This window comes from Lissotriton vulgaris, chromosome 6 (assembly GCF_964263255.1).
Source record: "Lissotriton vulgaris chromosome 6, aLisVul1.2, whole genome shotgun sequence".
NCBI lineage: Eukaryota > Metazoa > Chordata > Amphibia > Caudata > Salamandridae > Lissotriton > Lissotriton vulgaris.
Window position 1 is genome coordinate 540,847,140 of NC_141694.1, and position 27,134 is coordinate 540,874,273.

At 45.7% G+C, this 27,134-nt stretch overlaps 1 protein-coding gene across 1 annotated transcript in view; it reads left to right on the top strand.

Moving 5' to 3' along the window:
* LOC147707531 (dynein axonemal heavy chain 5-like) overlaps positions 1 to 27,134 on the top strand; it is a 1,425,553-nt gene that overhangs the window by 344,661 nt on the left and 1,053,758 nt on the right. The window contains exon 21 of the mRNA XM_086925656.1: positions 10,849 to 11,043. Within this exon, the coding sequence (XP_086781782.1) occupies positions 10,849 to 11,043 (195 nt within the window). The remainder of the gene's footprint in view (positions 1 to 10,848; positions 11,044 to 27,134) is intronic.

Here is a 27,134-nt window from a genome sequence, read left to right on the forward strand (position 1 = left end):
ATGCGGAGGCAAAACCATCTTTCCCAGCTCTATAGAGTTCAAGCCAGTTACAGGCATCCTCCGGGGTATCAAAAAATTGAGTCTTGTCATCGACAATGACGCGGAGCTTTGCAGGAAATAGGAGCGAGTATTGGATGCCCTCGCTCCGGAGCTCGCGCTTGACCGCCAAGAATGAAAACCGTCTGCGTTGGGTTTCATAGGTGTAGTCCAGGAAGATGTTCACCTGGCTGTTCTCCACCTTGAAGGGGCCATTATGTCTAGCGGCATTGAGGATGAGGTCCCTGTCGCGAAAATGCAGGAGGCGCGCCACCACTGGACGCGGTGCACGGCCCTGTTGCGGTGGCCTTGCTGGGACTCTATGAGCTTGTTCAAGGGTGTAGAAAGAGGATAGGCCCTCCGGGGCCACCGTGTCTCGGAGCCAGGCTTCCAAGTAGGCCACCATGTCGCCATCTTCGATCTTCTCCGGCAGGCCTACCACTCGGATGTTGTTGCGCCTGTTACGGCCTTCCGCATCCTCCGCTCGCTGCTCCAGGGCAGAAATCCGGGTTAGGGCATCTTTCATTGTCGCGGCCAAGGTTCGCTGCGCCGGCTCCAAGGTTTTCACCGAGCCTTCCACTTCCTTGACCCTGTCCGACAGCTTGCCGTGATCCGCCCTGAGGAGGCCCAGGCTCGTCGCCACCTGGGCAATGTCCTGCTGAAGGGCCGAGCGTGTGGTCGCAATCGCCTCCAGGACGCGATCAAACTGTTGCTGCAGCGGCGCGCCACCAGCACTTCCCGGGTTTCCATGGCCCTCCTTGTCCGGGGTCTCCGAGTCAGAGGCGGCCGGGGTAGTCCCCTTAGCCCCCCTCGGCTTCCCCATGTCGCGGGAAGCGCACAGTGTGGACTCAGATGAAGGTGCCACCGAGTGCGAGCGCCGGCTATAACTCTCCCGAATGCTGGCCCTCGGGGTGGGGGCCGGTGATCCTCTTCTCCAGGGCCAGGTGGATCTCCACAGTTTCGGCTCGCGCCGCCACCGTGTCGTCTGAGAGCGCTGGGGAGGAGGCGGAGACACTCGGCGCGAGGCCGGGCAGGCCCGTCTGGTTGACGAGGATCCGGAGCGAGGGCCACCCACACCACCAGAGACTTTGTGGCGCCAGGGGGTTGTGCTTCCCATGGGATCGGGTCGATCGGGGGATGCAGCCAAGCGCCGCGTCGGGGGTCGGCACCACCGTCAGGACCTCCAGGCGTCCGTGTGCCGGGGTTCACTATGGTAGGGGCTTCCGACCGTCCAGGCGCAATCACCAATATCAGAGTCTCAGCAGGGCAAAGTCCAGCTCCTCACTCTCCAGGAAGACAAAAGAGCGGAGGGCACGCTGTGATCAGCGACGTTCTTCCAGGCTAATGGTCCCGTCCAAGGGGGACAAAGAGGTCCGGGCTCCATGTTGGGTCGCTCTCCTCGGGACCACAAACTTCGAGTTTCGGGCGGATCACCACCCGTCCAGGCTGTGCCAGGTGTCTCAGTAGGGTCCAGTCGGGCCGAACGACGATATGCGGGGGCTAGGGTGCCCCGCAGCCTCCGATTAACAGGATAATCCCGGGCTCAGTCCCGGAGCCGAGCTCTCAGGCGACCATCGCCATCGGCGCCCAAGCCACGCCCCCTCATGCATTAACCTTATAGCACTTGTTCAAAATTCAAGGTAAGTCCAAGTAAAACACAATGGTCAGTGGATTGTCAGAGTCCATCAGTATAAGGTGAGAACTTTAAATGCTAATTCTTTGATTGTGATACATGGGGTGTGGATTAGGCAAATGATTTCTTGAATAAGTAAATTTTTAGAGGTTTCCTGAAGAAGAGATAGGGGCTGTTTACGATGGCCATTGATGCAGGGACTTGCACCACCGGCCTGTAAGTCGGCGGTCCGGCACCCCTGTTTATGATGTGACCGCCACCATGGCGGTTCACATCCTGCAAGTTTAACATTGCGGTGGGTGCTGCTGGCTGCAGCACTCTCCGCAATGCCAAAAAAGCATGTTGTGCGTTTCCCTGCACTAAGTGGCAGACACCATGCGGTGCCTGCCACCTGGTGCAGGAAAATGTAGGGGGGGGGGGGTACCATGGGTACCCCCAGTGCACAACCTTTCCCTCCAACACAAGGGGGGCATACAACGGGCCCCCAAATCTAATCCCCACCACCCTTTCCATGGCGGTTTCCCCTCCATTGAAAGGCTGGCTTTCAGCAGCATTGTAATTTGGTGGACGGTGGCTGCTAGGCACCGCCACCATTCTGCACATGCTGGCCGGGTCCGCCAGGCAATCAGAACGATTGCCTGTGGCGGACCCGTGGCTGGCGGACTTTGTGCCCGCCAGCACACCGCCCGCCATCATAATATGGCGGGTGGAAAAGTGCTTGGCGATGGCGGTGAAATCGCCGCTAGCAGCCTGCCCGTGGCGGTTTCACCGCTATCGTAATCGGCCTCATAGTTTGTTTCAGCTCTGACTTGGGTGTCCAGGGTGTTGTACAGTTTAAGACCCAAAGTTCTAAAGGATTGGCCTCTATGTTTTTGCCACTTGGATGGATATTGTTGTATAAACTGTTGGGAGGCATAACAAAGATTCCTGATGGGAATGTAAGGTGGTTCCAGTATTTGTAGGTATGTTAGGGCTGTTTTCAATGTCCAGCCTTATGATTATAGCACAGTTTCTTCAGCTAGATTTTCTTTAATATAGTTTTATCTTCTTTACTATTACTAATGGAATTACTTCAATCTGTTCTCTTAAACCTGGAACATGTTGATGTTAGTAAAAGGGCACACTTTGCAGCCATCATTGAATTTGATTAGTTACTGATTGTACATGTTTTGAGTGTTAAGGCCCTATGATTCATTAGGTGTGTCAATGAAATTGTAATTACATATGGTAATAATAATAAAAACATTTTTTTATATTTAAGTCGATTAAAGTGCATATCAACAGAGTCTTTTGACTTCTTTGCTTAGAAGGTTGCCACTATAATCTTGAGAATCCATATGCTCTCTGACTACAGTTTATTTACTGTTTTGGCTATGATCTAGTCTTGCAGATTTCTTACTTTTTTTAAACAAAGAGTTTGTGGTCAGACAACGATGGGAGACTTACCTTTTTAGCATCTTTTTTTTTTACACAAACATAAAGGAGCATTCCCTCATTTGCATTAGGGTGTGGTCACAAATGAGCAATCACCTTTACTCTTGCACCCACATCTTATTACAGATGTTGGCTCTGGAGCAAATAATTTATCTGGAGGCTGCTTATTGTGTTCCACATTAGAAATAATGTATAGTCATTGTGCCCCTTGGGAGGCAGTTTTGGGGTCCCACAGCACCTTCACTCCAAGGCAGGCACCCACCCCTTGGGGTATCCTGGCTCTTCCTTGAAGATGAGACAGGGTCCACTGGCAGCTAAAGATGGAGCTGTGGTTTCAAACCACATGGGTATCTTTTAATGAATTACTGACGTCCTCCTTAGCACAAATGTGAAGTGTAAGATTTTGAACCTACTCAAGCGAGGCCACATTTTCTAAAAAAACTGGGTACTTCCTTCCTGCCTGCCTGCATTGGGAGCACACTATAGAAAGTGTGCCTGACAGTGTCAGTGGACCCAATCAGTAATATGGACCCTAACCTAAAAAATTTCAGGATTCTCTTTATGAATGTTGCATATAAATATTTAGACTGTCTATAGTCTTTAGTCTTCTAATATGTAGCATCACCAGTGATTAGCCTTTCCTCTGAGTATCTTAAACTTTAACATTGTCTCATTGCTCTGATACTGCTCTTTTACATGATGGGCTTCAAAATATGTCAGTGACACCCCGCTCTACTTCAGACTCAGACTTCAGAATGAGCTATGTCCGCCTTCATCCTGTACTCCCAGGCAGGGCAAATTAAAGCTACCATTTCTTACAGGCAGTTGGCTGAACCGCATGGTTTTTGGGGCAGAGCTCAAAACATAAAGGACTGGACGTTCAGAAGAAACCTTTTAGCACCTGACGGGTGGAGAGATCCTCCTAACCAAGAATGCAGGGATATGTCCTCCTAAGGCAAATACTGTTGACCGACAAGTATCCCTTCTGAAGTTTAAGCGCTTATGCAAGGGAAAGGGTATTGTTTGCCACACCTATGCACCACTCCTATGGGAGTGAGGAAGGGAAAGAAACCCTTTTATTTATGTAACCCTCACTCACTCTAATAGTAGCATCCTTCCTCATCGAGTTCACCCTGACTCCTAAAGGTCAGGGTGGGCTTGACCATGTTCCAGGGAGCTCTTATGAAGACAGTGAAATAGGGAGTGCAATTTTAAAAATAAAAATTCCTTATCCACTCTCAAGGTGTCCCTTTAATAATGGGATGGATGGGAATGATTAAAATGTATATTAAGACTAGGGGTTTAAAGATGTAGTTTCCATCGGAAAGCACATTTTTTTTCTCCCTAGAACTTTGGCGCCATTTGACGAATCTTTACAATTTTTTTAACTAGTATACACCTGAGTTCAGCTACTATGTTGAACGTTCTGGGGGGATTCATCAAGTGGGGGCTGAGAAAAACGGGGCATCCCCATGTTAATTGCCATTGAGATTGACACCAAATTTAGCAGACAGCAAGCTCTTGGTCCATAAAGCATGCTTTTTGTGTGATTTGGAGTAAATCTGTTAATTAGTTTTTTGAGATATTAATGGAAAATGAAATATAGATATCTAGAGATACCAATAGCAATGCTGTGATTACTTGGCTGCAAACTAAGTAGAAAGTTGCAGTTGGATTTTACTTATCAGGAAACAGTAGCCGGAGGTAAAAATGAATCAACAAAGTAATGGAAGGGGTCAGGGTAGAGGTACCCTAACTTCTTGGGTACAATATAGGGGCCTGTGAGGGACCTCTAATGAGGAAGAAAATGCTTAGACCAGTTTTTTTCCCACAACGGAGGATTCACAAATCTGTTGCGCCCCTCAGTGCTGAACCACATGTGAATTGCGGCAGATTCACGAATTCTGTTGGCAAATTAAATAAAATATACACTCACACAGCCACTCAGACAGCCATATACCCTCTCAGAAACCCACTCAGATACTCTCACATCCACTCACACCATTATGCATCCACTCACAGACCCATTCAGCCACTCACACAACCACTCATAGACCCACTCACACACCTACTCAGAGACGGGAAACATCCTTTACAACGCGGTGTTTACACCGCGCGACCTTTACGACCCAGCCATTACAACGCAAGTCATTACTACAACTTGCGCTGGATGGCGCTCTTGCTTAAGGAATAGTTTGATTTTCTATTCCAACACCTTCCCTACTGTTACGTGGGCTGGAGTTGGAATAGAAAATGTAATTACTCCACAAACCAGCGCCCTCCAATGCAAGTCATTGTAACGCCTTGCGTTGTGAAAACTGTGTTGTAAAGTAGCACGATCAAAATGATCGCGTTGTACTGACATACATCCCTCAGAGACACTGACGCACCCACATACAGACCCACTCAGACACTCATGCACCCACTCACAGACCCACACAGACACTCACACACCCACTCAAAGACCAACACATGCACTCACAAACCCACTCAGATAATTATGCATCCATTTACAGACCCACTCACATACTGACACACTTGCTCACAATCCCACTCAGAACCCCAGGCACCCATTCATGCAGCCCCTCAGTCACTCATGTACCTACTCACACACCCACTCAGACATTCTTACACCCACTCACAGACCCACTCAGTAACTCATGTACCCACTCACACACCCTCTTAGACACTCATACACCCACACACACCCACTCAGACACCAAGGTACCTACTCACACACCCTCTCATATGCTCTTACACCCACTTATAGACCCCCCTCAGACACTCACACACCCACTCATAGACCCACTCAAACACTAACTCACTCTTATACACCCACTCACAGACTTACACACACTAATACACACTCACAGATGCACTCAGGCATTCATACACCCACTTACAGACCCACTCTTACACCTACTCAGACACTTATACACCTACTCCCAGACCCACTCAGGCACTCATGCACCCACTCACAGACCTACAGAGACACTCATGCACCCATTCACACACCCACACAGGCAATCATGCACCCACTCACAGACCCACTCAGATACTCATGTGCCAACACAGACACCCACTCAGAGACCCACACATGCAATCACATACCCATTCCAGCACAGATGCTTATGCACCCATTCACAGACACACTCAGACAGTGGCACAGACACTCATACATCCACTCACAGGCCCAATCAGACACCCGGGCACCCACCCACTCACACACCTACTCAGACACTCATTTACCCACTCACACACCCACTCAGACACTCACACCTACTCACAGACCCACCCAAACACTCATGCATCCACTCAGATGCTCCTGCACCCTCTCACTGGTCCACTCAGACACTCATGCCTCTACTTGCAGACCTATACAGGCACGCACACACCCACTCACAGACCCACACAGGTACTCACATGCATGCTCAGAGACCCACACATGACCCCTCACACATCCACTCATACCCTCAAAACTACTCACACATGCACTCACTCACACATCCACTCACTGGCTCACATAACCACTCACACATCCACTCACACCCTCAAAATTACTAACACACCCACTCTTATACCCATACAGTCACATACCAACTCATGACCCATACAGCTACTCACAAACCCAGTCACTGACCCCTACAGCTACTCACACACCTACTCACAAGCCCATACAGCCACTCACACACCCACTCCTAGACCCATACAGCCAATCACACACCTACTCACTGACCCATGTAGACACTCACACCCACTCACACACCCACAAAACAACGTATACACCCACTCACAGACCCATACACCCACTAACAGACCCATACAGGTACTTACACACCTACTCACTGACCTATTAAGCCACTCACATACCAACTCTCAAAGTTTACAGGTTACAATTTAGAAAAGTAAAATAAAAACACATTTGAAATTCTCAAAAAAACATAGGTTACAGAGACATTATAGTTAGGAAATAACATTAAAAAACGATCGAAATTCACTGGAAAAAACAATGGTTATAGTTAGGCTCAGAAAACACTTGTCCAAGACCATTGAGATTCAGCAGTTATAGTTACCTGGGCTAACTATAACACATGTGCCTCCAATGCACTACTCATGACTTCACATATTACATTACTCGTGACATGGTCAGAGACATCAGTGATGGCATCTCAAATGATATCAATTACAGAACCACTCGCACCCCACACAACCACTCATGTACCCACTCACACACCCGTACAACCACTCACACACCCACTCACTCATCCAAAGAGCCAGTCCCACGCCCACTCACTCACCCATACAGCCAATCACACACCCACTCACTTGCGCATACACCTACTTGCACAGCCACTCTCATCCAGTTACTTACACAGCTGTTCAATAACCTACACAGCTACTAACAGAGCTACTTACTCACCCATACAGCCACTCACACAACCATGTGCTCACCCACACAACCATTCACACATCCATACAACCACTTACACTCCAAATCAGATACTCAAACACCCATTCACTTACCCATACACACACTCAAACAGCTACTCACTCACTCACATAGCCATTTACACACCCAGATACTCACCTATACAGCCACTCATCCAGACACTCAGTCACCCATATAGCCAGTCACTCACACACCCACTCATCCACCCATACAGCCACTCACATAGCCATACACCAACCCATACAGCCAATCACATACCACCTCACTTATCAATACAGCCACTCACTCACCTATACAACTACTCACTCATCCACTTATTAACCCATATAGTCACTCAGGTACCCACTCACACACGGTTACAGACAGTCACACAGTCACTCACATAATATATGTTAGAAATAGTATCAGTGATTAGCAAAGTATGCTAATTTAACCTGTGTACCAGCTTAGTATATATGTTTAACACTTTTAGAAAACACTCACAATTACTGGATGATGCCATCAGTATTGTCACCAGTGATGTCACTGACCTTGCCATGAGTGATGTAATATGTGAGGTCATAAGTATTGCATTGCAAGTTATAGTTAGCTCAGGTTACTGTAACTGCTGAATTTCAATGGTTTTGTACAAGTAAATTCTGAGCCTAACTATAATGTCCCTGTAACCTTTGTTTTTTGTGTTGTTATATAACAGAATAAAGGGTGTTGTCTTGCAAATCCCCTTCGAGGCTCCTGCTTCTTTCTTCGAGAGGAGACGTTTTCTTTATCAATTCCACGTGTGTGCCAGAAGCGCGTTCAGGAGCTCACTCACTACCTGTGGCTTGGAGAATCTGGACCCAGCCTCGGCTTTTCCTGTTTCTTGATGTTAGTGAAAATCTCCAAGCTCGCCGGCAGTCCAAGTGATTTGATGCGGCTTACTGAGACATTTACCTCGGCCGGGCGGGCTGCATTGTTCCCCCGCCCTTGCAACTTTGCTACTTGGACTCCCGGTTTGTGAGGTGGGGACGCGAGGCAGCACCTTCTACTTCTTTTGCGTGTCATGTCCTGCATTGACCCCAACCCTGGCTATTTTCTGCATTTTCATCACGTCCCTCAGCCACACTTACCTGGGAGCAACCAGTGCATCCTGGGGCACGAAGTCCGCTGACTTTCTCGGACCGGCTGAATTCTTCACCTGTGAGGGGCGGAGCCAATAATTTGCACCTATCAGAGTGCGGTTGGGTGTATTTCCTCTGCAGGACATTTGGGACTTCCTACACACTCACTGCAGGCGCTGACGAAGGCCAACCCGGCCGAAATGCATTCGCCATCATTACAGAATGAAGGGTGTTGTCTTGCAAATCCCCTTCGAGGCTCCTGCTTCTTTCTTCGAGAGGAGACGTTTTCTTTATATATATATATATATATATATATCAGGACTCTGAGCACTTTACCACTGCTGACCAGTGCTAATGTGCTTCTCCCCTAAACATGGTAAAATTGGTGCATATACAATTGGCATATTTGATTTAGTGTTAAGTCCCTTGTAAAGTGGTATGCTAAATACCTAGGGCCTGTAAATGAAATGCTACTAGTGGGCATGCAGCACTGATTGTGCAACCTACACAAGTAGCCCTTTAAACGTGTCTCAGTCCAACCACTGCAGAGCCGGTGTGGCAGTTTTACTGCCACTTTGACTTATCATTTAAAACCCTTTGTGAGGCCTGAATCTCTCTTTTTATTTCACATAAGTCACCCCTGAGGTAGGCTCTAGGTAGCCCATATGGCAGGGTGTTGTGTAGGTAAAATGTAGGGCATATACTTTCAGATTTAGCATATCCTGTAGTGAAAGACACCTACAATAGTTTTTCACTAATGTGAGGCCTACTCCTCTCATTGGGAAATCCTTAACACATGTTTAAGCTGTAATTCCTAATTAGGAAGTAGTAGATGTATCATGCTTGATATCTTTGGAATGTTCATGATAAATCTTCTTACTAGTAAAATGTTAGATTTCACATTACTATTTTAGAAATGCTACTTTTAGGAAGTGGGAATTTCTCTGCTCTTACTGCACTGTGTACCTGCAGCTTGTTTCCAATAAATGTCATATGTTGGGTGACAGCTTCACAGTGTGCCTTCGCTCTAGACAGCCACAGTTACAAAGGTTAGGTGTTTCTGAGCACTAAACTGTATTTTAATGGTCCTTTCTGGGCAGGAAGGGAGGGAGGAGCTAACACTTGTACCTGAATAGGCAGAGTCCTGTCCCCACACAAAGGGCTGATTACCACCTACTGATAGTCTGGAGCCAAGGCTAGGAAGAAAGGATCTATGTGCACTTCAAATACCCTCATTTGAAGTCACCTCCACTTCGAAGGAACAACTGGGTATAAGTTCTGGGTCTCTGACCCCTCCAAACCAGAAACTACTGGACCTGTGAAGAACACTGCCAGGGGGAAAGACTGCTGTTCTGCTACAAGGACTGCCACTCTGCTGGACTGGTGCTTTAAAAGACAACCGTTCTGCTCTGCTACTCTGCTGCTCTGCTGCTCTGCTGTGCTTCCTTGCTGCCTGCTACTCTCTGTCCTGCGGAGGAAAAGGACAAGACCCATCTTACTTGAACCCAGAGTGACTCCAAGGGATTGCTGGCTTGCCCCCTGTTCTGAAGTTTCAGGGACATCAACAACTTCCTACAACCCTGCATGCAATAGCACATGGACTCTGCTATCTTTGAGTCCCAACCTCCCAAGTAGTGCCAACTCAGTCCTGGGCCCTTGGAAGTGAGTTTTCTCTGCTGACCCAGCAGAAACAATGCATAGTCTCCTTTGCGCTAATCTGAACCAACACCTTCTCTCCAATGTCAAATGATTGCTGTTCGAGGACATTGCTATGATGCCAATAGACTGTGAGGCTCAACCACTACTCATCACCTACATTTTCCTAACCCTATGTGGAATCTTTTTGTGATGGATTCATTGTTTACAGTGTGTGTGTGTTTTAGAAATACTTTATGCATTGCCTCTTTAGATAAGCCTGACTACTCTGTGGCAAGCTACCAAAGGGTGAGCACAGGTTATCTTCTATTGTGTATCTGGTTTACCCTGACCAGGATTGTGGTTCCTGATTGGCATACCTCTGCCAATCAGAAACCAAATTTCCAACATTGCTGATCAGCGGCAAGCATAGGACTTGTGTTTGAGCAATACAATACAGTAATTCAGTCTTCACTTCTACTCTATAATAAAGATCAATTCAAACCTTTTTCAATTCCCCCTAAATTGGCTTTTTGATAAAACCATGGCTCTCTCTGGAGAAGCAGCACCTGCAGTAATTGATTTTGAGCTGGCCAAGTTAGAGTCCTACACTGTGGCTCTGCTGAAGGATTTTTGCAAGGGGTCTCAGGTTTCTACAAAAGGCTTCACCTGGAAGGTGAAGCTTCAGAAGACGTTGGGAGCCTGGGCAGAGGCCCAGGATGCAGGGGCTGAGGTCCCTGAGGAGGAGGAAATTGAGGGTGAGAAGGATGAGTTGATTCTGGAGTGTGCTATCAATCTAGGTCTGCCAGTGGAGGGGGCCAACAACTTCCGGAAGCAGTGGTGATCCCCAGAGCATGGGGCAGTCCCCAGAGGAGCTGGCAGACAGGAGGCAGGAAAGGAAGCTAAAGCTGGAGCTTGCAAATTTGACATTGGAGAAGTAACAAGCTCTAGAGGAGAGGAGACTAACTCTTGAGGAAAATAAATTGGCCAAAGAGCTCAGTCTCAGAGAACTGGATATTAGAGCCCTACAAGTGAGGTCCAGAAGCAGTAATGGTGTCAGCATACTTGTAGGTTCTACAACTGAAGTAAGAGTCTGTATACCCAAGGATTTGATTTCCCAGTTATGTGGTTTGCAGCCTATAAAGTAGCTTTGAGAGCGCACAAGATCCCAGAGTCCTGGGTTGGTAGCTTATGGGGGTACATGCCTACAGTGGGGAGGGACACAATTCTCACTCCAGACATGATACACTGCACTGAAGGCCATATTGGTCAGTAAGTATGGGCTGACCCCTGAAATGTATTGGCAATTGTTCAGGGCCAGCCACAAGATCTCATCACACACGGGTGGATTTCTTAGATTATGCTAGCAAAAGCACTGACTGGCTCGGTGAGGGGCATCAGGGTAATGATTATTCAGGGTTATACTACTTATTTTTAAAGGAGCACATGCTTGATACTTATTTTCCAGAGCTGCACCAACACCTGGTTGATAGTAAGCTTTCTGGCCCCAGGAAGCTTGCTACAGAGGTGGACATCTGGGTCAACACCAGAGTGTCCAGAAAGGTACCTGGGGGGACCACAAGAAGGGTGGTTTAGTTTCCTACCAATAGGGTGAGGGGGAGGACAAGAGAGACCCAGAAAGATCCCAGGGTAAGGGAGAAGGAAAGGGTTTGCTTGACCCTTCTGAAAAGAGGGAGGGAGGTTCTGGAGGGGGGTGTCTGATGGTGCTCCATTTCCAACCACATAGCTTTGATTGTTCTCAAAATGGGACTCAAGCAAGGGGACTCTGTCTATCCAAAGAAATCACCCACTGATGGAAACCCTACTGGGGGGCCAATCTGGCCTTAGAGGAAGGTAGTCCCCAGGGGCAGGTAAAAGACCATGCCATGTGCTCCATCAGCTAGGAGATAGACTCAGAGAGTGAGCTGGTGGCCCCCGAGGGTGTCAGTCAGCATTTCCACTGGTTGGGATTGAATGGGGTCTTAATCATTGCTTCGAGAGATACTGGGGATAGCCAGACCATGGTTGTGGAAGAGCTAGTCTCCCCAGAGCAGTACACTGGCCAAGTGTGTAGGGTTACTCCAGCCTATGGCCAAGTCTTTTTCCACCATATGACCCAGGTGTCCCTAGAGTGGGGTGCGGTGGTGAGGTGACCCAGAGAAGGGTCATAGTTATTCCCCAGTTTTCAGTCTGGGGAATGAGTATCCCCTAGTGTTAGGAGTAAAGGGAGGTAAAGAACCCCAAAAGGATGGGCCAGGGGAGGAAGGACTCACCCCTGACTCCCCTTTAGCCCAATGGTACAGACCCTGGGTTGAAGGACCTCTGTTGATTACTGTCCCTGTAGACAGAGTTTTTCTCTGGTTGGGGACAGAAGTCAGACCCAAGGGGTGGAATGGGCCACATCACTTTATTGGCCATAGTGGTACTGTCTACCTACTGGGATGCATCTGTGAGCATATTAAGGCTAGGTAATGCACAGATGGGGTCCACAGAGGAGAAGGATTCTCCATGGATTAGCTTAGTGGCCTCAGAGAGTATAGACAGAGGGATACAACTGAGTTCAGAGAGGCATAGAAGTGGCAAGAACCCTTGCAGCAGTGGGACATTGTCCATGTTCTGTCACCCAAAGCAGAGAAGTCCATTAAGATATTGATTAGTCTACTCTGGTTTTAGGCTGGATGGGGTTGTGTTGGAAAATGGCCTTCTCTGAATTATCACCCCAAACATTTTCCCTTCCTCCTCCTCTTTTTTTTTTTGTCAAATCTGTTTTATTGTTATTCAAGAGTCACTTTTACATTACAAACTACACTCATAGATATTTGATGGCAGATACACAATTTTCGTAAGTACATTAGCACATGACATGTTATGATACAAGTATACCAACGTTGTACTGAATAATACAAAAGATGGTCGTCCACAGTAGTCTGAACTATAGCTCGCCTGCCTGGGTGCAGACTCCTAGGCCATTCAAAGAGTCAGAGTGTTGGCCGCTTAAAGGTCTGTGTAGTTCAGGACTGACCTTTCATCTTGACCTTGCAAACAGATGTTATACATATAAACAGAAAACATTAACTTTGGCAGCAGAAACCACACAAAGACTCCACCTCTCTTTCTTTCTCCCCCCTTCCCACTTCCCCAGCCCTGACCCTCTGTCCCCGTCCGCCTTTGCGCGCGCTCCTCAACTCTGGTCACATCTGTGTGTCTCCATTTTGAAAAAAAGGGGGACCCCTACTACTAATGCATTCACTACTTGTAGGGAATAATATAAACTCTATTTTGTAAAGCAGACAGTAGTGAGCTTAATTAATAAGCCAAAAAAAACAAGGAAAATACAATTAATTAATTAAGTATTGTGACATGTAAAAAACTTAACATGTTGTTTGTGAAATTGATTTTTTGAATTTTATTTCAGATATTTTCTTCATTTTTGTTAAATATTTCTTATATATAAATACATATATTTCATTAAAAAGTCAATCACATACATTTTATATTTCAAAAGATATATGAAAACATACTAAACCACAAAAAGAAAAAAGGGGGGAATTGAACAACACAAATGACAATGATCTTAAATAGGGCTAGTGGAGTAAGCAAAGCGGTGGATGGAGACTCTACGCGCGTTTCGGCATTTGCCTTCTTCAGGAGTCCGTCATTTGCAATAGGACATTACATTCAACACTGAAAAACATATATAAACTGTGTCACAGACTAATAGTTCTACAATAATTATACATACAGTATAACAGCCTTGGGTTTAGGTCTAACTTATATTTAAAACCAAAAAATTGCTCATAATCGGTGTAATTTCAATATTTGCAGTGTTAATTATACAGGAGCAGCTATAAGCACATTTAAGGATCATACTTTCGATCTCATAAGTCAGTCTCATATATGATAAAATGTTCATTTAGACTTACGATGCTCTAAACATTTAGATGCTATAGCAACTGATGCTCACCATAGGACAAAACAACTTTATATTTTGATTTACTACTTAAATGTCAACTGCTATCTGTGAGTCATTTTAATGATGAAAAGATCACATGAAACCATGGATTTTCTATATAGTCATTAGAGCTTAATCTTTCTAAAAAGAAGAATTTAGCAGAAAGGAAAAGGATAACGAAAGAGAAAGAAACAGGGTTGGTGTGCTAAACATACTAAACCGAGGTTGTCACGTCTGATTATGTTCTTATTGACCCATGTTAGATAGTTGTGGGCTTTAAAGTATTACCATAAGAAGGGGGGGGGGGAGGGAAAAGATGGACCATACTTTCAGGATGGTTACTTACATTAGGATGTGGTCTCACTCTATTTTCGTGCTTGGATTCAAAGTAAGATATTCAACTTGAAGGTAGCACTTCCATACCTTTTTTGATTAAACAAAATTGGGGGAGACACATTGAAAAATTGAACTATGCCTGGAGATAGCAGACATATTCACACGATAGGTCTAAGATGGGTTAGATGTTTTACATATCAGTTTTAGGGTTAGCATAGGGTAAATATATAAAGTTACCAGTTTTTCTGATTTTTTTTATAAACAGTAACATATACTACCATGTTTATACAAAATGTGTCCATTGTTTGAACTTCATTCTTATTATTCTCCAATCCTCTTATTCTAATCTAGACATACAGACTAGTTATCACTCAACCAGGTTATTATCGAACCTTATAATCTTTACAAACCGAACTAATATAAGAAGACATGTTGTTGTGAGACATATTATATGTATCTTGTTTCCATGCTATTTATTCTTATTCTTGCACTTCTTGGGAGACTAGCAGGCGAGTTGAAATAGATAGGTGAGAAGTAAAAACTGCAATAGATGAAAAGTGTACGTATAATGATCCCAAAAAGGGGGTGCATGGTTATCTGCATATAGATAAAGTCGGTGTGAACGAATAATTACCTGGTTGGTAAGTAGCCACAACTAGAAATAATACGATGTTTGTGGCGAATCAGATTGGCAGTTTAATAAGATGGACGACGGCTGTCGGTAGAAAGCGTTCTTAGCCACTGTTAAGACGAATATATCACTCTTAGTGAACGGTCAGATTGTATATTAATTGTAACATCTAGATTATCTAAAGTTCACAGATCTTAGTTCTGATAAGGTTAAAAATGGAGAGACATTTTACCTGTTTTAATTGTAGGTAATTCTTATTAGGTAATTGAGGAACACACGGCGCTGACAAACCTTCAAAATTAGAAACACTAAAAGACAAGGAAAAATCCAAAGTATAGAATTTATTAGAAAATTGGCTTCCATTTAACTATGACAATGTTGAGATATAGCTAAATCACGGAACCATACCTATTCTGCATAGACGCCGTGATGTAAATAGGATATTAAGTTTAGTTAGATCAAGGACTGGAGTCGCTGGCAGTCCTTAAAACATTAAAATAAATATGGAGACAAAAAGAGAGAAGAAAAGTATGAGTATTATTAAAACTTCACTTCTCTCTACGCGTAGTAATGCTATTGATAGACCGATAAACGAAGATTACATTGTTGTAAACTAACGCCATGATGTAGATGGGGTTCTCAAATACGTCCGTCGTCGTGGCCAGCTCAAGGGAAAAGATGTCACGTATGTGAGCTATTTATATATCCCCTCGTATTTCTAAAATATACAGCTCAGGTGTGTTTAATGAAAAAGGGGGGGGGAGGAGGAGGAGGGGGGAGAGAGGCTAGCTTGACCAAGGGTTATTGCGTGCTCGTACATGCGTCGCGGTTTACGTTCACCGGCCAGTAGATTTACACGAGTAGTTTAGAGTTAAAACTACAGGGAAACGAGAAGTAATGGCTATCGCGAGACATGGTTTGAGTTCACAAACCAATCGGCACACATGAGTAGTTTAGAAATAAAACTACAACGAAACGAGATATGATGATTGTCGCGAGACGTAATCCTCAGTGATAATACAACGCGCTATGGTGTTATCGGCCAATTGGCACACTAGAGTAGTTCTGTGATCGAACTACAAAAATGGGGTGGACTGGTTGTATAGCAGATGTATATATTATATTGTGTGGGTGAAAACAAATGTTTAATATGGCAGTGCATATAATCAACGGTCTTATTTCAGTACAAAACAGTACATTAAATTAAGCAAAGCATATTAAAAAGTGTTACAATATTAATGATCGTGATTTAATAGCAATAGTGGGGCTATTGGTGTCACACTTAAACGATAAAAATAGCCAGAATTGCACCATTAAAGGCCTAAATAGGTGAAGGGAATTGTCTAATGCATACATAATAGAAACTGTATCATTACTAGTGTGAAAATCTTTAGATTATTGCTTGCTCCCATGAAATATCAAGATTGAGTCCCGTAGTGGTTGTATCCAAGGAAAAAATCCAGTACACCTCTCTCTTTTTTCGTATCTTATCTGGACAGAGTCCTACTCTTGGTTGCATATTTTCAAGAATGTACCACCTAACATCTTCTGGAGAGTGACCATATTCCAAGAAATGCGCCACCAGAGGGGCATTATTTTCTTGGTGCGTACTGCAGATTTGTGTTCTATTATTCTTTTGTTAATTGATCTGGAGGTTTCACCTACATATCCCTTTTGACTAGGACATAGTATTAAGTATACTACGTTTTGTGTTTTACAGTTTGTCATTGTTTTGCTGGAAATTGTTATGCTGTTAAATATAAGGTCTTTACCTTCAATAGCTTGTGGACAAATCCTGCAGTTACCGCATTTAAAGTTACCTGTAACTGGGTTATCGCTGGTTATACTTCTTTGTATGGATTTCACTTTGTCTGGCAGTCTTGATCTTACAACTAGATCTTTTATGTTCTTGTTCCTTTTATAGGCAAAAACTGGTTTCAGTATATGGTCTTGTTTAGACTTATTAACATTCAGGAGATGTCAGTTGGAATAGATAATCTGTCTTAACTTGTCATTCAGTAGGGAATGCCTGGTGACAAATACTAATTTGTCATTTTGTTTCTTACCCTTTTCTTGCAGAATAGACTGACGATCAAAAAATCGTGCTCTTTTAAATGATTCCCGGACAAGCCTGTGCGGGTAGCCACGATCTTCAAATTTCTTTTTCATGACTATAGCACGGTCATCGTAGTCTTGTAGTTTCATGCAATTGCGCCTTAGTCTTAAAAATTGGCTAAACGGGATACTATTTTTTTGTGATGCAGGATGGAAACTTTTATAGTGGAGCAACGTATTGCGAGCAGTCGGCTTCACAAATAAATCCACATAGAGTTGGCCTTGGTCATTCTTGATAATTACATCTAAAAATTACATCTCGATGTTACTAGAATGCGATGTAAATCTGAGGTTACTGTCGCATTGAGCCATGCTATAAATTCATTAAGAGTATCCTCATTGTCATCCCATATGAATATCACGTCGTCGATATATCTCGACCAGTGAAGAATTGTTTCAAAGAATGGAGAGATTTCATTAAAAATTTGAATATTTTCAAAATGTGCCATGTAGATATTTGCAATAGTAGGGGAGCAAGATGCGTCCATACTAACTCCTTTGGTTTGTATATATAAATTTCCATGGAATTCAAAGACATTCTCCTGCAGAACAATCTTAAGGCAGTCTAAAATGAAGGACATGTTACAATCAACTTCATATGTATCAATAAACCATTCTGTTGCCAAAATTGCACCATAAATGGGGATGTTAGAATATAAACTTTCCTCATCTAGTGTCACTAGCCATTGTCTTTTTTCATTGAATGCTGTGCCTTCTAGTAAATTAATAATGTGGCCAGTATCTTTGACATATCCCGGTATTTTGTATATGTATGGTCTTAAGATGGCATCCAGATACTTTGACAGAGGTTCAGTAATGCTTCCTATGGTATTTACAATAGGTCGAAAAGGTGGATCTACTTCATTCTTGTGGACCTTTGGTGTTCCGTATAAGCAAGCCATTCTAGGCTTTGATACATTTAAATATTCATATTCTTTTTGGCATATATCTCCATTGTTGAGAGCAGCAGATGTCAATTTCTGTATTTTTTGTTTGGTTTTAGCAGTAGGATCTTTTGCTATTGGTTTGTAAAAGGCATTGTCATTCAGCATATTTTCTATTTTTGCTCTATAGTTGGAGGTGTCAAGAATAGCAATACCTCCTCCTTTATCACATCCCTTCACAGTAATGGAGGTGGATTCTTTCAGAGACTTGAGCGCACTATACTCTTCAATTGTGAGATTGTAAGGAGTGTTAGGTATATATTTCGTTGCTGCTCTTAGTTTTTTCATGACTACCTGTTCAAAAATTTGAATTTCTGGAGTCACTTGTTGTAAAGTAGGAGTAAAAATTGACTTAGGTGCTAAACCCGATTTGTTGGTTTCTCTTGTATTAAATTCACTATTAGAGAAGAAATCCATAAGTCAAATTTTTCTGAAGAACGTCATAGTGTCATTGAATAATTCAAATTTATTAAGGCCAGAATGTGGTACATCTGTGTGTCTATCTTTATGTCTCAGAGGAGCAGGGGTTGAACATATTGAACTATCCCGGCAGGAAAACGGCTTGTGGCATGCACCCGCCCTCACGCGCGGTTTCTATCCCCCTCCCCGTTCCGCCTGTACCTCCCTCCCGGCCTGTTTGTTGTAATGTACCAAGCATTTTCTCCCAATGTGCCGCTATGGGTTCCTTCCTAAGCCCCATAGTTTCCTCTGTGTATGGCGGTCCACTCTGCTCTGGCCCATGCCTCAAAGGAGGAGGTCAATGTCCGTGCACATAGCGGGTCATGCACCTTCCACCTCCTTGTGAGAAGGCGCTTTTCCACCACTAGCCCCAGATCTAGAAAGCAAGGATGTCACCTTATCCTTGGGTGATCGCCGGAAGTGGTGTAGGATGTACTCGGGCCAGTCAAAGGGTATGGTTCAATGCGTGCAGTTCCGTAACAGCTCGCTAACTGTTCGCCAATAGGTGCTCTGCCCCGGACAGCTCCAAAACATGTGTATGAATCCTTGCCCCCTGCTAATTACACCTGGGGCAGAGAGCATCTGCACGACAGAAGTACTGGTTAATCAGCTCGGGCGTGAGGTAAGCCCTATGAACAACGAAGAGCTGAATCTTGCGAAATCGCATGTTTCTGGGGATTCGGACCTGGCTTTTAAGCACCTTTTCCCATTCCTTATCTGTTAGTAACCATCCCAGGTCCAGCTCCTACTTGCCGCTTAGAGGGGCCAAACTAATTGCCACGTGCTCCCGTAGTGACGCCGCAAACCATCTGACCAGATGTCTGCCCCTCCCCATGACGTGGAGGTACTGCATGGTTAAATGTTGCCGGGGTTCCGTAGCTACATCACTCCATCTGGCCGTCAGCTGCGCTATCAGAGATCTGTGCATCAAGAACCAGCCGGTAGGGAGCCCTTCCTCAGTCACCAACGTTTCATATGCCGTGAGCTCCCCATCCCTGTATAAGTCACTGAGCATGTGAATGTCGGCCTCTCACCACTCCGCGAGCATGGAGGACGTGAGCACCCCATCACCACTAGGTGAGCCCTCCAATGGTATGGCAGGCGCATAAGGGACCGTGCTGCGGGTAAGATATAAGCCTCTACGATAGCACTTGTATGCCACCTCCAAGAGGAGCGGGTCCTGGCGCTTGACCTTTGCTAAGGGTGGAAGAGTTTAGTGATACGCTCTAGGGAGTACAGCGGCATTGCAGTGGCTGTGTCATCTCTGCCCCTATCTGCCAGCCAACGAGCAACCCATTGTAACTGCGCGGTGAGATAGTAGTGCTCAAAACAAGGGGCAGCCAAACACCCCCACCCGATCCGTTGGCAAGAACAACTTCGCCAGCGCCAGTCTATGCCTAGAGGTGCCCCAGATGAAGTCCTGCAGTAACTTATTGAGCATAGCAAAGAAGGAAGCCGGAATAAATAACGATACGTTGACAAAGTAGTACGGGAGGCATGACTGTAGGAGAGTAGGGTCTGCTTCCTATGGTCACCCCCACTTTTTGCTGTGATACTCTGGTTTTACGACTTTAGTGTGGCTGTGGGCCTGCTAATCAGACCCACAGCCCAGCTGTTCTCTCTCTAAATTGTTACCATGTACTTTAGGTACATACCTAATTGGGAATTGGGTCACCTGTATAGTGTACCATAGGTACCCAGGGCATTGGTGCATCCAAGGCCTACCAGGGGCTGCAGCATGTATTGTGCCACCCCTGGCTGGCCATCCAAACTGACACCACAGGCTGATCACTCAGCTTGTGCAAGGTGGTGTAATCACCCCTGGCTTAGATATAGTATACCTATATCTACCCTTATATATAGACACATAAATACCTAAAAGTCACTCTATTGGCAGGCCTTGACAATCCTGAAGGCAGAGTGCTTGGTTTTATGTGAGAGGGTGCTCTAGCATGAGCTTAGCCCTTCTGCAGCTTTCGGAACCATGTCCTTTTAGCTGTTCTATGATATAGCCATACCATATACTCTTAAGTGCATTATAATCCTCGCGGTTAATGCTAACTTAGGTTTGGCTTTATCAAAACATGTGTAAGGTGTCAAACACTTTGGAATACTAGCCCCCACCAGTTCTGGTGGCGGGGGTAGCATTCCACCCTTCTAGAGGGAGAAGACATGTAGTTACTGCTTTACCCAGTTAAAGTTAAACAGAGCCTCAGCATCACAAAATGGATGCTGCTGCCACAGACACAAGTCTGACCTCCTGCAGCTGGACGAAACTACAGCAAGGGAGGCCTGGACAATAGGTTTCCTGTTGAGGGAGGTGCTAGCACCTCCCCAGACAACCTGTAGTGTATTGGGTCAGGGTGGGTTGAATGGAAAGATGCTTTTCCAGACACTGCCTGAGGCACACAAGGTCCTCCATGCATAGCCCGGTTCAAACCAGTTGCTGGGGCACTCCAGCCCCGCTCTGGCGTGAAACTGGACAAAGGGAAAGGGGTGTAACTACCCCCTTCTCAGGTTTCACCCATAGGAGGGACCTAGTAGGTAATCCAGCCCCTAAAATCAGTATAAAGATAGGAGCTGTGTCTAGAGACATTAGATTATCCTGGACTGAAACTCTGAAACAAAACTCTTGGACCTTCGACGTTCTATACCGTCTAGAAGACTGAAGACATCTCCCTTGTGGTCAAGGAGTGACCACCCTGTGCAAACAGGCACCACCAGTAACTTGCCAGTTTGCTTTTTCGATGCTCCCGCCAGAACCCGAAGAATCAGCGACTCAAGAACTGGACTTCCAGACTTCTCCAACTCCGATCCACATCCACAGCAAAGCTGAGACCCATGGCGGACACGAGAGACGTAGGACCGGACATCCTGGACTACCTGCTCTTTGCTAACAGTGCAACTACCGAGGCACCCTCGCAGTTGTGCATTGGGGTTTGAGAAGCGCCACACCTGAGCGCTATTTGCACCGAAGCTCAGCCCTCCACACTACACGAGTGCCGCGTGGGGCCTGCTCTTGCATTTCAGCTCGACGCATCTTCCCGGTTGCTAGCCCGTTGGCTATTTAGCCTTCGAAGACTTTCCTTTAAAACTACACCACTTGCCTGGTTGCTCCGGGATTGCTCCAGCTTCCCTGAAAAGGAGAAGCTCCCCAGATCTTGCTGGTCTGAACTGAAGCCAATCTTCCCTTCCTGCGCGGATTGCGGTTGCCAAGGCTTGTTGGGTCCAATCTGGATACCGACACCGCAGTCAACTAGATCCTTTGTGGGACAGCCCGAATCCAGCTCCTGGTTGTCATCGACGCCTCCTGGTCCTCGTGGCTGCAGAGACAAGCTTCACCTTCTTCACCTGAAACACTCGACATCCCCTGGTTCCTTCCTGGTTCCTTCCTGGTCACTGGCTAGTAACCCAAACTCTGTCCCCTCTGCTTTCAGGTTCTTCACATCTTTGATCCACCCTTGGATCCACCCGGACACTTTTCTCCTGGTCGCCTGCAGCACTTCTTTGCAGCTCTCCATAGCAAACAGCGACGAAACCTGACACGAAAGAACACCTATGCACCCGGCTTCCCTGGGTGAGGTAACTCAGGTACTCCGGTGCTCCCGTGGGTGTTGACTCTCGAAGGGTCCTAGTTTAAAAGGGTTTTACCGTAGTCCATCCGGAAGTGTCCTTAATCAACTACTTTGGAACTTTCACGTTCCCATTATAACTCTATGGTAACTTGTGACTGTGTTTAGACACTGTACGCGTCTCCCGTGGGCGTCCTACTTCCAATCCCTTGGTTGTCCAGTGTAGCCCCAGCGATTCCCTAGGCTCTAGGCCTATTCACTATTCCTGAAGTGGTTCTTATACCACTTACTTAGCATATGGTTTGTGAGGCCCCTGGGGCAGAATTGTATGTGTGCCGCTTAAAGTATGTTTAATGAGTAACTTGTGATGTATCTCGATCTCTGACCTCATAAAGAGTTCAGAGGGGTTGTGTTAGTAATGAATACATATATATTTTGATATACACCTTGTGTGGTGTCCTTTCATCTGGTAGTCAAGGGATTATAATTGGTAAAACAGCTTGCTTCACATGCTCTCTGAAGTTTTAGCCTAAGATTGCTGGTCCATGCTACCACTAGGATAGCTGATCTATAAGGTTGACTTTACAACCACCATCATAAGGGTCGTTTAGACTGGTGCAAGGTGCCCACTAGAATAGTGAACAACATATGCCAGGCTAACTTCTCACATTGGTGTGCAGCGGTTGGGATAAGAGCTTGCTGTTGTTTTACCATTTAATCATAAGATATCATTTGAAAGATCACATTAAGGTACCTAGAGGTACATATAAATCAAGTCTTATAATACTTGAGTTCTACTGAACTTAGTTGTTGTAGATCAAAGGGCCTAGCACACCCTGACTACAACTCCTAGAGAGGTTATAGTAGATAACACATAGGCCTAGATGTAGGTAATTTTATTTTACCACTTCTTAAATACCGAATTGTACCGATTCGGTATTTAAGAAGTGGTAAAATAGACGGGGGGTGTAGGTATTACAGAATTGGTAAATACCGAATCGTTAAGATTCGGTATTTACCGATTCTGTAAATACCGATTCGGTAATGCCCATTGATTCCTATGGGCATTGAAGCCCATAGGAATCAATGGGCATTACCGAATCTGTATTTACTGATTCGGTAAATACCGATTCCCACAAGGGTGCAGGGGGTGTCACTTTGACACCCTCTAGCAACCCAAATACAGGCATGTCTGGCATGTGGCACACAGACATGCCCCAAGGGCATGTCTGTCTGTCACATGGCATTGAATGATTTTTTCTACCATTTCGAAGCATAAAATGCCCTGCCTTCTTTAGTAATCAATGAGCAAATTGAATTTTTATAATGCTGTAATGTTTTTAAATGCACTTTTTATGATTGTAAATTCAATCGAAATAAAGTTATCTTTTGACTTTGACACATGGCATAGGTGTGCATGCACACATGTGCATGCACACCTGGATTCGGTATTTTACCACCCAATTGGATTGGGTGGTAAAATACCGAATCTGAAAGGCCTTTGGGACTCAGAAGAGTCCCACCTACATCTAGAAGTTACCGAATCGGTAAAAATACCGATTCAGTATTTTACCGAATCGGTAAATTTACAGATTCTGTAAATTTACTGATTCGGTAAAATTGGCCCCCTACATCCCAAAAACCCATTTACCGGTCGGTAACGGCCGAAATCGGCCATTACCGGCCGGTAAATGGCCACCTACATCTGGCCCTTAGTGTAGGTAGGTGCACACACCACACCTCACTAGAAAATGTCCTTAAGAGGAGAACCTAGCGGGTCTCTCCCAGCAGAAGTTAACTATGACACATTTACTTTTACTGAACTTATAAGTTTATGTTCACACAGGAGACTGAGACAAGGACAGATTCCAATCCTGGGATACCTGATAGATCTGTTAGTGGAGTATGATGCAGAAAAGGCAGCAACCCCAGATCACACAGGTAGTGGAGGGGGGGCCATCCCGCAACAGAAGATTCCCAATATGAGAATCTAGGGGGTGCTGATGATGAAGAGGGTGCTGATCAGGTCCACGTTGGAGAACTGAACCAGGTCAACCTAAGCCTACATGGGGCTGGAGGGGAGAGAATCCCATCCAGACCCCCAAGCAGGCTTACCTCTGAGCACAGAAGGAGGAGATAACTCTGCAGTGAATACCACCACTCTGATGACTCAATAGGGTCAAATGCCTCAGCTCTCAGGAGAATGACTTCCCCTGAGAGAAGAGAACATAAGGCTAGGATGAGGGAATCCAAGCTTAGAATCAGAAGGCAAGAAATTGCCCTTGAGATAGAGACACTGGCTCTTAAGAGAGAGAGAAAATTGTGTGGACTAGATTCCACTGGTGGCAGCAATATCCCTAGAGATAGGGAAAGGTCAAAGGACCATAGTAACCTAAGTAAGATTGTCCCTCCCTACCAGAGTGGGGATGATATCCACAATTGGATAACTGCTTTGGAGAGGGCCTGCAAAGTACAGCAGGTACCCCAAAGTCAGTGGGCAGCAATCTTCTGGCTCTCCTTTTCATAAAAAGGTAGAGACAAGCTCCTCACAGTTAGTGATGAGGATGCTAGCAACTACACTGTCCTGAAGAGTGCTCTAATAGATGGGTTTGGCTTAACCACTGAACAGTATAGGTTAGTGTTCAGAGACACCCAGAAGACACAGACTCGGGACTGGACTGACTTTGTAGATTGTGCCACTAAGGCTCTGGAAGGCTGGTTACTGCGCAGTAAGGTCAAAGACTATACAGGATTGTATAATTTCATTATGAGAGAACAAATTCTTAATAATTGTCAGAACCAGTTATTGCATCAACACCTGATTGACTCTGATCTGACCTCTCCCCAAGAATTGGGAAAGACGGCAGACAAATGGGTCAGAACCAGGGTGAAGCACAAGGTACAGAACCAAGGTGGTGATCAGAAGAAGAAAGACCAAAAGGGTGGGGAGAAAGCAAAAGACCAGAAGTCTTCGCAAGGTCCCCAAAAAGCTTCTAATGAGGGGGGTTTCAGGAAATCCAAAAAGAAAGAAGGTCCACAGAAACCATGGTGTAATCTTTGAAGAGTAATACTCACTGGACCAGTGATAGCACCAAGAAGGAGGCAGCTCCAGCCACCATTGCCCCTAAGGCAACTGTTCCCCCTAGTACAGCTAATAGTGGTGGTTCTCAACAGAAGGGTGTAGTAGGGTTAACCCTGTGAACTGAGATGGATTCTGGCCTAGTCAGAATACCAACTCAAGCTGTTCTTGTCTGTGATGTGGACATGGCTATGTCCTCTATTGTGAGCCCCAGTAACCTGGGCAAGTACAGACAGACTCCTTTGATTAATAATAAAGTGGCTCAGGCCTACAGGGAAACATGTGCCAGTGTCACCATGGTGACGCCTAACTTTGTGGACCCTGGACAGATAATACTAGGTGACAATTACCTAGTGACCAATGCAAGCAATGTCACTACCACCCATAGTATGGCAATTGTTAATTTCTCCTGGGGAGGGGTAACTGGCCTCAAAAGAGTTGTTGTTAGTTCAGACCTCCCTGTAGAATGTCTGCTGGGCAATGATCTGGAATCTTCAGTCTGGTCTGAAGTGGAGTATAAGACTCATGCAGAGATGTTAGGCATATCAGCACATGTCCTTGCTGTGACCAGGTCACAGGCCAAAAAGTGCAAAACTGAACAGGCCCTGGATCCTGAAACTATGGACCAGTTGCCTACCAAGAGAAAGAGCAGTAGGGTTAAAGCAGTGCCTTTCCTCTTGCCTCAGGATGAGGATCAGTCTTCCAAGGAAGCTGACTGTGAGACCCAAGAAGGAATTGTCCTAGAAGAGGTTGAGCCTGATCAGATTGAGTTTCTTGGGACAGGGGGACCTTCAAGGGCAGACCTGAGGCAGGCGCAATTGGACTCTCTTGAACCCCTCAGACAGCAAGCTGCTGCTGAGGTTGCTGGGAATGCTACAGGTACCCATAGAACTTATTGGGATGAAGGGCTCCTGTATTCAGAGGCTAGGGACCCCAAGCCTGGTGCTTCCAGGAGGTTGGTCATACCTTTGGCATTCAGGGGCTTCCTTCTTACCTTAGCACTTGGTGAAGTAGTGTGGCTCACTGGTTAGAGGCGGCAGACCCGAGAGCAGAGGACCGCCCGGGACCAGGGTTCGATTCCCGGCGCGGGAGGTTTCTGGACCAGGGTCAGCGGACTCGATAATTCTCTCGCCTCGGTGCCCACTCTGATCAGCGATCACACTCGGCAACTCTGGGCATTAGCTTGCCTCATCTTCACTAACGGCCCCACCAGACCGCCGGGGATGCCTGGTCTCACCCTGGAGATACCCATTAAGGGACCATCTCTCAGGGAAGCCAGGAAGGGTTTCGCAGCGGTGGAAGCGCCTTGGGACCCTACGGGTAAGTAGTGCGCTATATAAATGCCTATACAAGTATACAAGTACAAGTAGCCCATGATATTCCCTTAGCAGGACATCTTGGCCAGGCCATAGCCTTGAGACAGGCTTGTCCCTCACTTTCACTGGCCCCACATGTCAGAAGATACCATGGAGTTTTGTCGCTCCTGTGTCACCTGCCAAGCCAGTGGCAAATCAGGTGGCACCACAAAGGCCCCCCTAAAACCACTACCTGTGGTGGGGGTTCCCTTTGAAAGAGTTGGGATAGAGATTGTTGGACCAATGGATCCCCAAACAGCATCTGGGCACAGGTTTATTCTGGTGGTAGTGGATCATGCCACCAGATACCCAGAAGCTATTCCCCTAAGGACCACAACAGCTCCTTTTGTGGCAAGAGCCCTCCTGGGAGTTTTCTCAAGAGTGGGTTTTCCGAAGGAGGTTGTCT